The 17,164-nt window shown below is 40.3% G+C and overlaps 1 protein-coding gene across 1 annotated transcript in view; it reads right to left on the reverse strand.

The window, feature by feature from the left end:
- The window catches only part of mpp7b (MAGUK p55 scaffold protein 7b), an 88,043-nt gene that overhangs the window by 20,437 nt on the left and 50,442 nt on the right, over nt 1–17,164 (reverse strand). Inside the window, exon 13 of the mRNA XM_022678681.2 lies at nt 11,121–11,291. Within this exon, the coding sequence (XP_022534402.2) occupies nt 11,121–11,291 (171 nt within the window). The remainder of the gene's footprint in view (nt 1–11,120; nt 11,292–17,164) is intronic.

The raw sequence follows: 17,164 nt of genomic DNA on the forward strand, positions 1-17,164 counted from the left end.
AGGTCAAGGTCCAAATTTTCGTCAAGACTTTGTGATAGCTAATTTCAAGTCAATACTAAAACAAATACCCATGACTTCTAAGGTAATTGAGTCCAAGTCAGACCCAGACTTTGTCGTAGTCAAGTCCAGGTCAAAAAACTAGGACACGTAAAGTCTGACTCAAGATCAAGACTTTGTGGTAATCAAACCCAGGTCAAGACCAGGACACATCAAGTCTAAATCAAGCCAAAACTTTTGTCAGTCAAGTCCAGCTCAAGACTTGAAGTCTCAGTCAAGTCCAAGACTTTGGTCAGTCAAGTCCAGGTTAAAACCAGGGTAACTGAAGTCTAAATCAACTCCAAAACTTTTGTCAGTCTAGTCCAGGTCAAGAATAGGACAATTGGAGTCCAAGTGAAGACCAGGTTTTTGTGGTGGTCAACAAAGTCTGGGGTTTGACTAAGACTTCAAGTGTCCTAGTCTGAGTCAAGACTAGGACAAATGGAGTCCAAGACCTAAACCCATAGTCCAAGACTTTGTGGTAGTCAATTCCAGGTCAAGACCAAGACTTACTAGTGCTATTTGAGTCCAAGTCAAGACTATAATATCTAATTTGGACCAAATACAGTAGAACAACCAACTTACCCCCTCCCACCCACATACAGGAAAATCCCTCATTAGCCTCATGGACTGCTGAATTAGCACTCCCAGCCACCATAAACACTCGCTTAGCTAAATCTCCACTTTCACTATTTACATTTTCATCACCCTTCAGTCATCAGACCCTCGGCTGTCCCGTAAACATTCGCGCCTCCACTGCGAGTGCGACGGCGAGGCCTAGGCCCGGTGATGAAGTCTAAGACAAACTGCCCCAGAGCAGCTCCCTGTTGTAAGTGATTTTTGATGTGTGAAATCAGTGAGGACATAGTGAGGACATGCTCCGTGCTCCATGTGTTCATGCCTTGCCCGGCCTATGAAGTGGCTCTTTATCCCAGAAGGCATCTGCAGTTTGCATTAGCGGGGCGTGAGTGCACGCCCGATGGGGTAATGCTGTATTGATTTCAGTCTATGGCTCCCGCCGCTCGCGCGCCTCCACCGCTCAGACCCGGACTCGGCCCCGGCCCGAGCGCTCCCAGAAGGAAAAGCCATATTCCTGTGGCGGGGATGAAGGATCTGTCTGATGCCCGTTCAACAAAGGCTCGGGCTGAGGGTCCGTGACATGCAGAAGACGCGATGAGCTCTTGGGGAACATATTTAAAGGAATAGTTCAGTGGTTTTTAGGGGTTTTATCCTCATTTCTATGTGCTGGATTTGTCTCACTCTGTCGAACAGCACAGACAGTAATTTTGATGTATATCTCTGTACTGAGAAACGAGTAGAAAAGACTTTATGGCACAAAATAAGCTAAGAATTAAAGCCACATCACTGACCTGGATTGATGAAAAACCTGGTTGAGAGCATAAACAGACACTCAGAGGCCATTATTGGGTAGTACACCTCTTGGTGAGAGATTGTTAATTGTTAGACATTCTTTTTTAATGTACTCAAAGACAGTTTGTCTAGTTGACAGACTGAGAGAAGCAATATTTTTGATGATTAGATACTGGTTCTTGCCACAAGAGAGCATAAAAGGCTCTCAGAGACTAATTGTTGGGTAGTGCACCTTTTGGTGAGAGATTAGTAATTCCTAGACATTCCTGTATGATGTACTCGAAGACAGTTTGCATAGTTGACAGACTGAGAGAAGCAATATTTTTGATGATCAGATACTTATTCTTGCCACAAGAGAGCATAAAAGGCTCTCATCGGCTAACTATTGGGTAGTGCACCTCTTGGTGAGAGATTAGTAATTCCTAGACATTCCTCTATGATGCAATCCAAGACATTTCGCCTATTTGACAGACTGAAAGACGCAAGATTTTTGATGATTAGATTCTAATTCATGCCACAAGATAGCATAAAAAGGCTCTCAGAGGCTACTGTTGGGTAGTGCACCTCTTGGTGAGAGACTATTAATTGCTAGAAAGGCTTTTAAAATGTACTCAAAGACAGTTTGCATAGTTGACAGACTGAAAGACAAAATATTTTTTAAGATTAGATACTGATTTACACCATAGGAGAGCATAAAAAAGGCTCTCAGAGGCTACTGTTGGGTAGTGCACCTCTTAGTGAGAGATCATTAATTGCAAGAAATGCTTTTAAAATGTACTCAAAGACATTTCGCCTAGTTGACAAGACTGAGAGACCCAAGATTTTTGATGATTAGACACTGATTTACACTATAAGAGAGCATAAAAAAGGCTCTCAGAGGCTTATTTTGGGTAGTGCACCTCTTGGTGAGAGATCTTCAATTGTGACATGCATCTACCATTTACTTGAATGTTTTCCACCCGCCAAAATAGAAACATGCCAGAAATTGACCTGAACACACCTCACTTCCAGACCACCACACCCATCAGTGTAGATTTATTCCTGAACTTTAAGGACAGGGTGTACGATAGGGTCCTTTGGGTTGTTTTTCGAGGTTATTTCAGATACAGAACTGGAATGTTTCTTTAAGAGTCCATCAGAGCATCCGTCACTGGTGGCGGTGTTGACGCTAAGCAGAATTCCACGAATACCTGCCATTCTAATCACGTACGAAACGGTGGAGACGAGCCTGCGCTGCTTTCCTCAACAAATGGCTTTAGCAGGGTCGAGCGAAACGAACGAGCGAGGGGATGAAATAAAGGGATTCAATTCTTCCTGTTTGACCTCGTGTGGGCGCCCTGCCCGCCCCCTCAGAGTCACCGTACACCGGCGGATCCTCCAGAACCAGAGACGGGTCCTCAGATATCTGCAGGCTCTGTCTGTGGCCCCCTGAGTAAACAGGTTTAGGAAGATCCAGTATATTTTCCTTCACCTCCGCAGCTCCGAGTCCCGCTCCCGTATCTCCGAGCCACCGGGGCAGATCACAGAGTTAATGCCCCGTCTCCGGGGCCAACGTAAACCCACGCCAATGACATACGCCGAAAACGAAACCGGCAATTTGCGCCGCAACCTGCTCATTAGCAGGAGATGAGGGACGGTCAGGGATGCTCTGGTGGGCTCGCAAAACTCCAGGATGACTTTTTGTGTTTGTTTGGGGGGAAAAAAAAAACACACACTTACTACAAATGTGAAAAACAGCTTAAAGATGTGGAAGATCACATTCTTCTTAACCTGAACGGTGATTCTCGTTTTTTAGGGAAACATTACTGTCAATCATTTAAGAAAGGGGGTGAAAATATTCAGAACCCTAAAATGGGGTGAAACAAAGATTTTTTTTTTACATTTTTGAGGTGATCTCATACTTATCCTGAGATACTTTTGAGTCGTTCTTTTGAGACATTATTTAACTATTTTCAGGCATCTCGTTTTTTTGAGATATTTTCTGTGTCATTTGTTGATACTAAGTCATTATTTTTTAATAACAAGAAATTTTAAAATAGTAAGTAATTATTATGAGATACTAATTCCTTATTTTGAGATATTATCTGATTATTTAAAAATATATATATATATTTCAGATATATGTTTCTTTTGAGTTGTTAAGCTATTAATTGTTAAGATACTACTTTAGGATTTCTAGACACTAAGTCATTATTGTGACATACAATCTCATTATTTTGAAATACTCTCATTATCTTGAGATTCTAAGTCATTACTTATATGTATGCGATAATATATTATTATTTTGAGATAATATCTAATTATTTTCCGGATACTATCTAATTATTTTGAGAAAAGTCATTATTTTAAAATGCTGGTATATTTTAAGATATTATCTCACTACTTTAAGAGACTTAGTCATTATTCTCAGATAATATCTCGTTATTTTAAGATCTCATTATCTTCTTATTTTGAGATGCTAAGTTATTATTTTTTAAGATACTACATTATGATTTCTAGACACTACTACTAAGATACTATGTCATTATTTTGCGATACTATCTACTAATTTAAAGGTCACCTTCCGCGAAAATCCGATTTTTCTTGTTTTTTGTGGAATACAGTAGGTCTCTCCGAGTTGAATGTGTACACCTGCACATTAAACTGTTTTGCAGCCCCCATTGTCTGCAGGAGCTAAGCAAAGAAATCCCCCCTCCCCCCTCCGAAAAACGGGTGAATTTTGAATTATCTTTCTGCCTACGTAGGCAGAAACTCACAGACCAGCCCACCTTGGCTCGAGAAACTCCCAGAGGCGGAGCTGAAGCGACGCAACATCACCGCTCATCAGTTAGGAGGTGGGAGGCAGTGAGCGGCAGAGCGGCGGAGGGGCGTCGCAGTGCTCCTAGCCAATCAGAGGAGAGATATTTGCATGCTGTTTGCATGGATGAATATTCATGAGCAAAGCTGGAATCCGGTCATTTTGGACACACCCCTAAAACAGTCCATTAAAAAAGAGCTATACAGAGACACCTGAGCACTTTTTTTTTACAAAAACGGCTCACATGTCATTCATTCATACTAGAGACCACAACTAGACATTTTAAAATGAAAGAAAAAACGACGGAAGGTGAGCTTTAAAGATACTATTTTTAAAGATTTTTAAAAATGCTGATATTATTTGGATACACTACGTCATTATTTAGAGATCCTATTTCATTATCATGAGGTTATACATAATTATTTTGAGATATCTCAAGGTTTTGAGATACTACACAATTTTTAATGTCATTATTGTACAATGTCATTATTTTAAGATGCTAAATCATTATTTGCAGATAACATCTCATTACTTTTGAGATGCTACATCATTACTTTGAGATACTAAGTCATATTTTGAGATACTATCTCATTATCTTGAGGGGATAAGGCATTGCTTTGAGATATCTCATTGTTTTAAGATACTACACAAGATAAGGATATATCTCAAAACTGTGTTGTAGCATGTGGAATTCGCTTGTACATTTTTATAAATATGTTTCGAGTTTTTTTTACGTTTTAGTTAAATTGGCGGAAACGGAGGTTCATATAAAGACAAACTGCAGAAATCGCTCAGCGTTCAGCAGAATTCCCAGACTCCTGATCATCCCTGTTTTGGAAAACTGTTTAGCGATGGACGAATCCAATATTCCAGAGAGCTCTCAGGTGCTTCCACCCTCAGATTGCAACATTTCTGGAGTCTCAGTTTCCTCTAAAGCTTCAGGAGAAGACAAGGCGGGTTCTGACCTCTCCGGGATGATTAAGCTCTTCTGAAATAAACCTTCCTGCGCTGGAGGAGAGATCAGCGGCTCTCTCTACGTCTTCTGCTGTTTTCCTTCACAAAAATACCCAGCTTACATCTGCTCTCATCCTCCCGCCAGCTGCTGTTCTCACCTCTGATATATCTCACACTCAATTCTCTAAATTTGCCACAGAGACACATTTTTATTTCAGCAGGCCGGGAGAAGGGGAGCAGCTTTGGACACGCTGTCATTTTTTCGGGATGAATTTGAGCGCTTACAGTTAAGAAAACTAGAAAACTCTATTATACAGAGTTTAAACTGAATAGCATTGAAAAGTTACTTATGTCAGGAATTCAGTTCAAAATGTGAAACTCATATATGTATATAGATCAGGAAATAAGAGGTAAAAATTTCCTGATTTTTACCTCTTATTTCCTTAGGATGGCTCTGGATGGATCCTAAAATGGAGCACCACCATTCACTGCAGCTTGAGCCTCCTTCTCTACCATGCTCTTAGCTCCTCCCTTTCCTCTCTCAGGGTGACAACACTTCTGATTGTGTTTCTTAAAGTTACAGACACACGTTTTAAAGGTGTATACTCAATTCACCACCTGGCTACATAAAACCAGGTGTTTCAGTTTCATTGTCCAACCCTTGTACAATGCAGAACAATAAGAATCACTGATATACAAGGAAATGAGGCAAAAGTGGCATTATGTAGAGTGTTTAAAACAAATCCAGACCTTCTTCTTCAGTGGCAGCTCTTTTCTCCCAGAAGGCTTCATTCATGGCTGGGACATTCAAAACAACAGAGCGTAGAAAGGCTCCCATTACATCCAGATACGTTTCCTCGCTCTTGGGTCGAGCTGAATGACGGGAAACGACTGGTTTCTTCACGTCCAGAGGACGGACGCGCTTTCCCTGATACCCCATTTAAAACCCGCCATTCCAAACACCATTAGGAGGAACATTCTGCAGGCCCGAGGAGCCGTCCAGCACGGCAATGAAAACAGATCCGTACGGCCCAGCCGTGCCTCGCCAGAGCTCTCCAGACTGTAAACGTATCCATAAGCTGCTCAGGAGCGCGAGAGAATCACAGCAGCCCCGATAAGAACAAGAGCTTTAATTGAGAAACGATGGTTCATGATTCCCGCGGAGGACGGCCAGCGCTCGTACAGCGCTCGGGGGACCGCTAGCTTTTACTGCACGAAGACCACAGACCAGAGCGAGGTTAAATAAAACCCCACCGACATGCAGAACCGAACACGCCGTTATTAAACCCACAAAACACTAAAGGCACTAAAACGCATCGCACCCCGTCAACCTGCTCTCGCGCGGAATCCAGCAAAGTCAACAATGTCAAAGCTGTAAAAAAAACACAAAACTCATATAAACTGCATTAAAGGGGCATTACAGAGGGGCATTACAGAGGGTGAATTGATCAGGCCTCACCTGATCCATTCACTCTTCAGAACTTTATTTCCAGACTTTAAAGGAGAACTCTGGTGTAAAATGTGACTTTTGTTGTAGTAAAACATGATAAAAGTTCTTATCTTTGATGAATAGCACACCTTCATTCTCCCACAGCGTTCAGAGATCCAGAAATGTAAGATTTTAACAGTTTGTTCAAACACCCTTCAGACTGGGTGATACGGAGCATAATTTATTCCGATAAATTTACCACTTTTTACACCGTTATCCAGCTCAAAGTAGCTCCACACCTCCCTGCTAGAATCCGGAGAGACCTTGACATTTATATATATGCATATAAATGTCTATGTCTTTATCAGTACAGTGATGGCGGCGCTCTGAGCTGAAGCTAGTAGCATTATAGGATGTAAACAGTGTTTTTTAATAAGCTTCTCATGCACTTTTTTAGTTATTAATGGCTCGTTTTAAAGGTCAGGTCTCTCCGGATTCTAGCAAGGAGGTGTGGAGCTACTTTGAGCTGGATAACGGTGGAAAAAGCAATTTATCGGGGCAAATTATGCCCCGTATCACCCAGTCTGAAGGTTTTTGGACAAACTGTTAAAATTTTTGGATCTCAGAATGCTGTGGAAGAATGGATGTGTGCTATTCATCAAAGGTAAGAACTACAAAGTGTTTTACTACAACAAAAGTCCATTTTACACCGGAGTTCTCCTTTAATGGGTACCACTTTAAAATAAGGCTCCTTTATAAAGTGTTTATAAAGGTTGAGTTTATGTATGTGTTTTAACTACTTATTATTTTTTGTAAATTATTCACAACCTAATTATTAACCATTAATAAACATCTTCATAGACTACTTATAAACCCTTATTTACAAAAAGCCTTATTTTAAAGTGGTACCCTTTTTATAGGTAAAACTGTGTGGTACTGATTGTTAAATGTAAACCTTTCCTGTCAAAAAGCAAACTGTATTTCATGAACCTGGAAAAAAATAGACACTCCCTAAAATAATTTATAGTAGAGTGCAGTTCCTGCAGAAACTGCGAGTGAATGTGGCTAAAGTGATGATTCGTTAGTGGTTGCTATGGTGTTGCTATAATGTGTTCGTGGTGGTAGCTATGGTGTTGCTAAGCAGTTGCTAAGGTGTTGCTAAGTGGTCGCTAAGGTGTTGCTATGGTATCAGTTTGGTTGGTCGCTATGGTGTTGCTAGACAGTTGTGAATGTGTTGCAATGGTGTCAGTAGAGGTTGCAATGGTGCTGCTAAGCTGTTGGGGCCTAATATCGTACAACATTTGTAGAAAAAGTCTGTTAGCATCGGCGTATCTCTTTTTACAGTTTATCGTTCACATCCTTTATTTGTTTTTCCTGATAATGAAGTCTGATTTTTTAATATATTGTGTACGTTTGCAAGAAAAAGTAAACCCAATACTAATCAAAGCCTTAATTTAATGCCATTTTTAAGAGGCCACTTAAAAATGATGAGTTTCTTTGATTTAACCAAATTGAAATCCTCTGGAATATAATCAAGAAGATGGATGATCACAAGCCATCAAACCAAACTGAACTGCTTGCACCAGGAGTAAAGCAGCATAAAGTTATCCAAAAGCAGTGTGTAAGACTGGTGGAGGAGAACATGATGCCAAGATGCATAAAAAACTGTGATTAAAAAACAAGCATCTTTTTTTTTGTTATTTCAGTCATTTCTCATTTTCTGCAAATAAATGCTCTAAATGAAGATATTTTTATTTGGAATTTGAAAGAAATGTTGTTTATAGTTTATAAAATAAAACCACAATGTTCATTTTACTCAAATATATACCTATAAACAGCTAAATTAGATAAACTAATTCAGAAACTACTAAAAAAAAAAAAGAATAAATAGATTATAAAGGACTGTACAACCCGTGGAACCATGATATACACTTTGGGTCATACAGTCCAGCACTACTACAAGCTAATCAGGTTTATTAAATGGAAAAGAATAATATAGATATAATATTAGATCCACTATTATTTTATAAGTAGCCAGATCTCTTTCAAACTGTCCAGAGAACAAACTCACATGTTAAAACACTCCTGAGAGATCTTTAATGATGAGCGAGCTCTCACTACCACTGTGTTTCATTTTATTATTATTATCATTATTCTCATTTCATATCATATAAAAGAGCAGAGACAGAATGTACTGGCTATAACATCAGCAGCAGCAGCAGCAGCTCAGGAGACGCAGGAGGCACCTGTTTAATATCACTGCTGTGCTTTTTAATTTAATTTAATCAAATAAAGGCATGCTTTACTCTAATGCGTGGATGGAAACTTAGCTAGTGCTAGTTTGGGATTAATCCCAAAGGCCACTCATCAGCCCTCAGTGCTTCTGGGTGTTTAACCACCTTTAGGTCAAAAGAGTGAGGAAATAAAAGCAGAAGAGCTCTAAACAGACTGTTTTTATAGTTATTTAAAGTGTAAAGCGGGGAAAATGAGCAAATAGAGTAAGAATGTAAGATATTCTGACAAGATATTACCAGATAGTGGAGGATAGATGAGTCAGAACATCTTCAGAACATCTTAAACTCTGTGCAAGATGTATTGCAATGTTCATTGCTATCTGACACCCCACCAACTGTATATTTTTAGGCCTTCCATCTGTGTAGTTTAACCCTTTCAGACCTGACTGATCAAGTTCAAGTGATGTAAAAATACTACTAGTCCTTTCTTTTTTCAGCCTGTAATGCAAAAAAATTAAAAGAATAATAATACATTCATTAATAAATTAATAAATATACATCAAACATAATATTTGATTTTTTTTGTCTGTTTATTGCAGTGGAGTCATTTGTTTAACACTGCTATTTTTATTTCATATAGCAACTCAATTTACCATATTTTAGAATTTTAAGACAACCCGGATTATAAGGCGCACTATCAGTAAAAGTCTATTTTTATACATAGGGTGCACCGGATTATAAGGCACATTTTAGGCGACACTAGTAAGGAACAGGGGCGTTGCCATGTTTTTTTTTCTAGTTAGCGGCTAATGCTAGTACTGCTCCAGCAGTGCTAGTCAGGGATAGCAGCAGGCTACAGGCTGATAATACTCACCTCTGAACAGCAGAGAGATATGCTTAGCGCGGCTAGCGGCTAATGCTAATACTGCTCCAGCAGTGCTATCCAGGGTTAGCAGCCGGCTACAGGCCGATAACACTCACCTCTGAGCGGCGAAAGAGCTATCGCTTAGCGTGGTTAGCGGCTAATGCTAGTACTGCTCCAGCAGTGTTATCCAAGGTTAGCAGCAGGATACAGGCTGATAATACTCACCTCGGAGCAGCGAAAGAGCTAGCGCTTAGCGAGGTTAGCGGCTAATGCTAATGCTGCTCCAGCATTGCTAGCCAGGGTTAGCAGCAAGCTACAGGCCGATAATACTCACCTCTGAGCGGCGAAAGAGCTAGCGCTTAGTGAGGTTAGCAGCTAATGCTAATAATGCTTCAGTCTCAGTGCTGGAGAACTAAACTGAAACTCCTGTATAACTCTGTCCTTCAGTGGAGTGGCTTTACTGCTCCTTAATACCTGACTGGTAGAATTCATACATAATGCGCACCGGATTATAAGACGCATTTTAAGCGAAACTAGTAAGGAACAGGGGTATCGCCATGTTTTCCTTCTAGTTAGCGACTAATGCTAATGCTGCTCCAGCAGTGCTAGCCGGGGTTAGCAGCAGGCTACAGGCCGATAATACTCACCTCTGAATAGCAAAAAGGCTAGTGCTTTGTGTGGTAAGCGGCTAATGCTAATGCTGCTCCAGCAGTGTTATCCAGGGTTAGCAGCAGGCTACAGGCTGATAATACTGACCTCTGAGCGGCAAAAGAGCTAGCACTTAGCGTGGTTAGTGGCTAATGTTAATGCTGCCCCAGCAGTGCTAGCCAGGGTTAGCAGCAAGCTACAGGTCGATAATAATCACCTTTGAGCGGCGAAAGAGCTAGCGCTTAGCGAGGTTAGCGGCTAATGCTAATGCTGCTCCAGCATTGCTAGCCAGGGTTAGCAGCAAGCTACAGGCCGATAATACTCACCTCTGAAAGATGAAAGAGCTAGCGCTTATCGAGGTGAACAGCTTATGCTAATAATGCTTCAGTCTCAGTGCTGGAGAACTAAATTGAAACTCCTGTACAACTTCGTACTTCAGTGATCTTATATACTCTCTTCTGAATGGCGAAAGAGAGAGCCCTGCGGTTAGCGGATAATGCTAATGCTAATGCTGCTGCACCCAGCCTTAGTGCTGGAGAAACTTCACTGAAAACTCACCCTTATAATACTGTATTCAGCATAGTGGCTTTACTGCTCCTTAATATCTGGACTGGTTGAATTCATACATAACGCGCACCAGATTATAAGGCACACTGTCAATTTTTGGGAAAATTAAAGGATTCCAGAAAAGGAAGAGCAAGATCTTCCTCTGTTGCACAGGATAAGTTAATCAGAGTTACCAGCCAATGTGGAACACTACTAAGTCTATGGGAGTAGTGAACTTACCGACCAGAAGAACCAGGCGATAGGGTTCTCCAGGCTTTCTGCTGTATGGAACCACGTCTTGATAGCTGGGAAAGTTCTTGGACACCAGGATTTGACTCTTCCTCCATCTAATTTGGGTCTCCTGCACTCTGATGTCCTTCCTGCTCAGCCGGAAACTTCTCCTCAAACCAGCTACAACAAAACAAAACATCCAATCTTACACAAAGCTGCAGAACATCTGTCAGATCATGGATCGAAATATACACGGGTTGGACAATTAAACGGAAACACCTGTCATTTTAGTGTGGGAGGTTTCATGGCTAAATTGGAGCAGCCTGGTGTTCAATCTTCATTAATTGCACATTATTGCACCAGTAAGAGCAGAGTGTGAAGGTTCAATTAGCAGGGTAAGAGCACAGTTCTGCTCTAAATATTACAATGCACACTATAACATTATGGGTGACATACCAGAGTTCAAAAGAGGACAAATTGTTGGTGCACGTCTTGCTGGAGCATCTGTGGCCAAGACAGCAAGTCTTTGTGATGCATCAAGAGCCACGGTATCCAGGGTAATGTCAGCATACCACATCCAACCACATCCAACAGGATTAACTGTGGACGCTGTAAGAGGAAGCTGTCTGAAAGGGATGTTCGGGTGCTAACCCGGATTGTATCCAAAAAAAACATAAAACCACGGCTGATCAAATCACGGCAGAATTCAATGTGCACCTCAACTCTCCTGTTTCCAACAGAACTGTCCATCACCACAATAAATTATTGTCATCACTGTATATGTAATAACACACACGATTAATCCAGAAACTTGAATGCATTTTTTTATGCTTATTAATCATTTATTCAACTTCCTTACCTAATTCACTTTTTTTCACAGAGCCTGGTGACATTTTTTAAAGATATTAAAGGAGAACTTAACGATGTTAAATTGACTTTTGTTGTAGTAAAATATGATCAAGAGTGCTTAACTTTGTTAAATAGCTCACCTCCTTTCTCCCACAGCTTTCTGAGATCCAGTAATTGTATGCTTTTTGTCCAGCACTCTTTACAAATGTCGCTTTGGGGCATATTTTGCCCCAATAAACAGTTTTTTTTTTCACCGTTATCCAGCTCAAAGTAGCTCCACACCTATTTGGTAGAATGCAGAGTGGTCTTACATTTAAAACAAGCCACTTATAACTTAAAAAGTGCACAAGAAGCTTATTAAAAACCACTGTACCATAGGTCTGTCTCTGTTAAAGAGAATAATACAAAGTATTTTACATGTAAGCAGGTATTTGTAATGTGGGACAGTGTCCTGTATCATAACTACATCTCTGCCATTTGTAGCAAACCAAATCATGTGAAAATCGGTAAAAATAGGTAAAGTTGTGAGTATTATAGTTGTATTAAACATTTTCCTCAGTGTAAATAAATGCACAGGGCGCCTGAAGGCAGTCTTTGCGGAGTCTATGTATATATGTCTATGACATTATCAGTACAGTGATGGCGGCGCCCGGAGATTTAGCTGAACTATAAGATGAAATGGCTATTTTTTTAAGCTTCATGTGCACTTTTAAAGTTAATAATGCCTCATTTTAAATGTCAGGGCTCTCTAGATTCTACCAATGAGGTGTGGAGCTACTTTGAGCCTGGTAAACGGTGTAAAAAAGCAATTTATTGTGGCAAAATATGCCCAGAAGCGGCTGTTGTATAGAGTGCTTAGCAAAAAGCACTAAATTACTGGATTTTAGAAAGCTGTGGGTGAACAGAAATGGGCTATTCAACAAAGGTTAGTACTCTTTATCTTGTTTTACTACACTAAAAGTCAATTTAAAAGGAGAACCATTAAGTTCTCCTTTAATGTTTTTTAGCAATGTAAAATGTTGAGTTCAGAAGGTAGATTACAGTTTATTGATGCTGAAATATGGATTAAATCTTATAACTAACTCTCACTGCCCCTCTCTCAACAACACAACGCATTCGCTGATCACAAAAGCATTTATCTTGTTTCAAACAGCGATTTCACGCTTTTCCTCAGCCCAGCAAGCGAGCGAGGAAGCTACCAGCCCATAAAGACATCTAACATACAGACAGTGATCGCCAGTTAATGGTGACAGATCCCAGTTCTTAACCACCAGACGCATGCAAGGACACTTGATATGTTGCTTCTGGCTTTTCACACCATGATTAATGAGTACAAACTGCTTGTCTGTGCTCGGAGGAGTTGAGTGTTTTTGGAATGGAAAAAGACGTCCCATCGCTCCAATACTTTCCACAACATAACAGAACCACAAGCATGCGGCGCGAGGCGAGCTAAACGCTAAAACGCTGCATTGAAGGTTTCTGAGTGATCCGCACTCGTAAAGCCCATGCCACTGTCCAGCTCAGCGGGATAAACAGAACATATCCTATAGACGCCAAGCCCACACATGAATCAGAGAGAGTATTGCGTTACTAACAGCAGGGCCTTATGGGTGTTTTATGGCTATTTTTTTTAAATCGGGTGGTACAGTATATAATGAATATCCTGAGTGGAGATGAGGACGAAATATTTAAATAAATGGCATCAGTGTGATTTTTTAAACATTACTATAAAGCCAAATATATTCCTTGTAGGCAGCTTTTGTACATTTAAGTACAGTATATTACATTTACTATGGACATAAAAACAATTGATGACTTTAAAAAAAGCACAGTCGGGATTGGGTTGAATGCGGTAACCAGAATGGTGGATCAAGTAGCCCGAGTTGACTTCCATATTATACTCTGCAACCGGGGTGTTGGAACAAGCAATTTGGGGTGATATTATACTTTGCAACTGGGACATCAGCACAAGTGGCTCTGGCTGATTTCCATACTATATTTGGCAACTGATGTGTTGGCACATGCAGCTCAGGCCCATTTCCATATTATGCTCTGCAACCAGGGTGGTGGATTAGGTGTTTTGGGTCGATTAGCAAATTAGCCTCTGCAACTAGGGTGTTGGAACAAGCAATTTGGGTCGATTACCATATTATACTCAACAATCGGGGTGTTGGATCAGGTGGATTTTGTCAATTCCCATATTATACTCTGCAACCAGGGTGTTGGAACAAGCGGTTTGGTCCGATTTTCATATTATACTCAGCAAACGGGGTGTTGTAACAAGCAGTTTGAGCCAATTCCCATATTATACAAGGCAACCAGGGTGTTAGAACAAGCATCTCGGGCAAATACTCATATTATACTCAGTAAACAGGGTGTTGGATCAGGTAGTTTGGGCCGATAACCATTTTATTCTTAGCAATTGGGGAGTTGGCACATGCAGTTTGAGCCGATTCCCATATTAAACTCAGCAACCGGGGTGTTGGAACAAAGTGGTTTGGGTCAATTACCATATTACCCTCTATAACTGGGGTGTCGGAACAAGTAATTTTGGGCCAATTCCTATATTACACTCTGCAACCGGGGGTGTTGGAACAAGCGGTTTGGTCCAATTTTCATATTATACTCAGCAAACAGGGTGTTGGATCAGGAGGTTTGGACCAATTCCCATATTATACAAGGCAACCAGGGTGTTAGAACAAGCATCTCGGGCAAATACTCATATTAAACTCAGTGGATCAGGTAGTTTGGGCCGATAACCATTGTATTCTTAGCAATTGGGGAGTTGGCACAAGCAGTTTGAGCCGATTCCCATATTAAACTTAGCAACCAGGGTGTAGGAACAAGTGGTTTGGGCCAATTCCCATATTATACTCTGCAACCGGGGAGTTGATCAAGCAGTTTGGGCCGATTCCCATATTATACTTAGCAAACATGGTGTTGGAAGAAGCAGTTTAAGACAATTCCCATATTACACTCAGCAAACGGGGTGTTGGAACAAGCAGTATGGGCCGATTCCCATTTTATTTTCAGCAACCAGGGTTTTGGAACAAGCAATTTGGGCTGGTTCTCATTCACCCTCATTTTTCAAATCAAGTTTAAATGCTTGACTCATTGTTTGAAAACATGTTTACATGCTAAAATTATACAGAACAAATCTTATAAAACTTTTATAAATCTATAAAATACAAGAGACTCGAGCCAATTCCTATATTATACTCAGCAAACAGTGTGTTGGATCAGGCGGTTTGGGCCGATAACCATATCATACTCAGCAACCAGGGTATTGGCACATGCAGCACTAGAGCCAGATGTGAGCTGAGAATTTGGGCCAAAATCAGGCCTAGGTCCAAACCAGATTAGGGCCAAAGCAACTCAGACTCGACATGTGGAATTTTGCTATCTAGGTGTTAGCTATTTTAGCCTTCAAATGACTCAAACATCTTACTCCTGCACCGATAGATATAAACACACACCGCAGCCCCAGTACAAATACATGTCTGATTGGACGCAACGATATCAATCTGCCCAAATCTCTTAAGCTGTTCCAGACATTTCTGTCCCACACGGAGAGAAATCACGCCGGCCTCAAGGCCAGACTGCTTCTGTTCAAATAAATCACAGGTCAGGAAAATAATTAAACCCATTCCCAAAAAACTGATTTTTATCTTTGTAGACAAACAGACTCAAACGAAAGTCTCCATGTAAAGATTCTTACCTTTTATTTATTTTTTCTTAGGGGGCAATGCTGGATTTCATTGACCCCAATCAGGGGAAAACCTATAGGATCTTTCCAAACAAGCGTTAGCCAAACATTGAGATCTCCATGTTCTGCTCAACCTTCAAGTTTAGCCAACTTCAAATAAGTCTCAGCCAATCAAAATCTCGTTCAGTCTATGACGACATCAGTGTCTTTTGTTTCTACCACTAGATTGATGGTTATCTTTCCAATTGTTGCCCTGAAGCCATCATCATCACATGTATTGTCCAAAGACCCTCATCGTTTCTTGTCTTTTTTTCCTTAAATCATTATCACCATAGATGGTCTCAGGACAACACATGAGGATATGACAATAAAGGTCTCAAGATGGTACAAATGATGTTTATCTTCTTAGTCATGAGTGTTTTCAGCAGACCATCGTCATTATGTTGATGTATGCCTTGTCCTGAGATCATCATGATCATCATTATGTGTATTGTCCTATGGCCATCATATGTGTTGCCATGAGATCATCAAGTGTTGTCCTGAGATAATATTTCTGGAGTTCAGAGTATATTCCAAGGTGTTGAGGAGCGTGACTGAACTCTCTAATGGGCGTGTCCCACAATCCCAGTTTACCATCAGTGTGAAGTCTTGCCCACCAGTGCTCCTTCCATGGGGTGTTTCATTGTATTTTATATAATGGTAGTTTGCCTAGTTGATGTGTTGTTGGCTATAAGAGCAAGTTACCATATTCTGCACTGTAAAGTGTGATAAAGTGCTGGCAATACACTGAAAACTGCAATTCATTATTAAAGTTACTCGTTGAGTATGAAATTGTCATTGTAATCAGTAATGATACTTTTTGTTGTCATTTTTACTCCTTAATGTTCAGGGGTTTTAAAATATTACAATGTTTTAGAATAATTATAGTTTAATAACACAAATCTTTGCATTACTGTGAAGAAGTTTATGGTACAAATTAACTACAGATGAGAGCTGTATTTTACTCTATATGAGATAATTATTTTAATTCCATGACAGTTCAGATTTAACTTTTGAACAGAGTTAAAAGGCTAACTTCCAGAAAAGAGTAAATTAAACTCTGTGATAGAGTGTATTAGATGGTCACGCATATACAATTAAAATGAGTTGATATTAACTCTCAATGAGTTCATTAAAAAAAAAAAACAGAATTTGCTGTGTAAGTGTTTTCAGTAGACCATCATCATGACGTGCCTTTTCCTGAGATCATCATGTGTTGTCCTGAGATTGACATTGACTCGTCATCGTCATCTTCATCCACATCATCATCATTAGGGCATTTTGCCCTTTCAAAGGTGGTCTATTTTCAAATTAATTATGTGCTGCATGGAGACCAGTCGTTTTCTAACAGTGAAACATGGTGGTGGAGGTATCATGGTTTATCTTATGATGGTACTATGTAGACTCATAGCCTCCAATTTTATTAGATCAGGATTTTATCAGACCAGGCTGGTCTATC

The sequence above is a fragment of the Astyanax mexicanus genome, chromosome 4 (assembly GCF_023375975.1).
Source record: "Astyanax mexicanus isolate ESR-SI-001 chromosome 4, AstMex3_surface, whole genome shotgun sequence".
Classification (NCBI taxonomy): Eukaryota; Metazoa; Chordata; class Actinopteri; order Characiformes; family Acestrorhamphidae; genus Astyanax; species Astyanax mexicanus.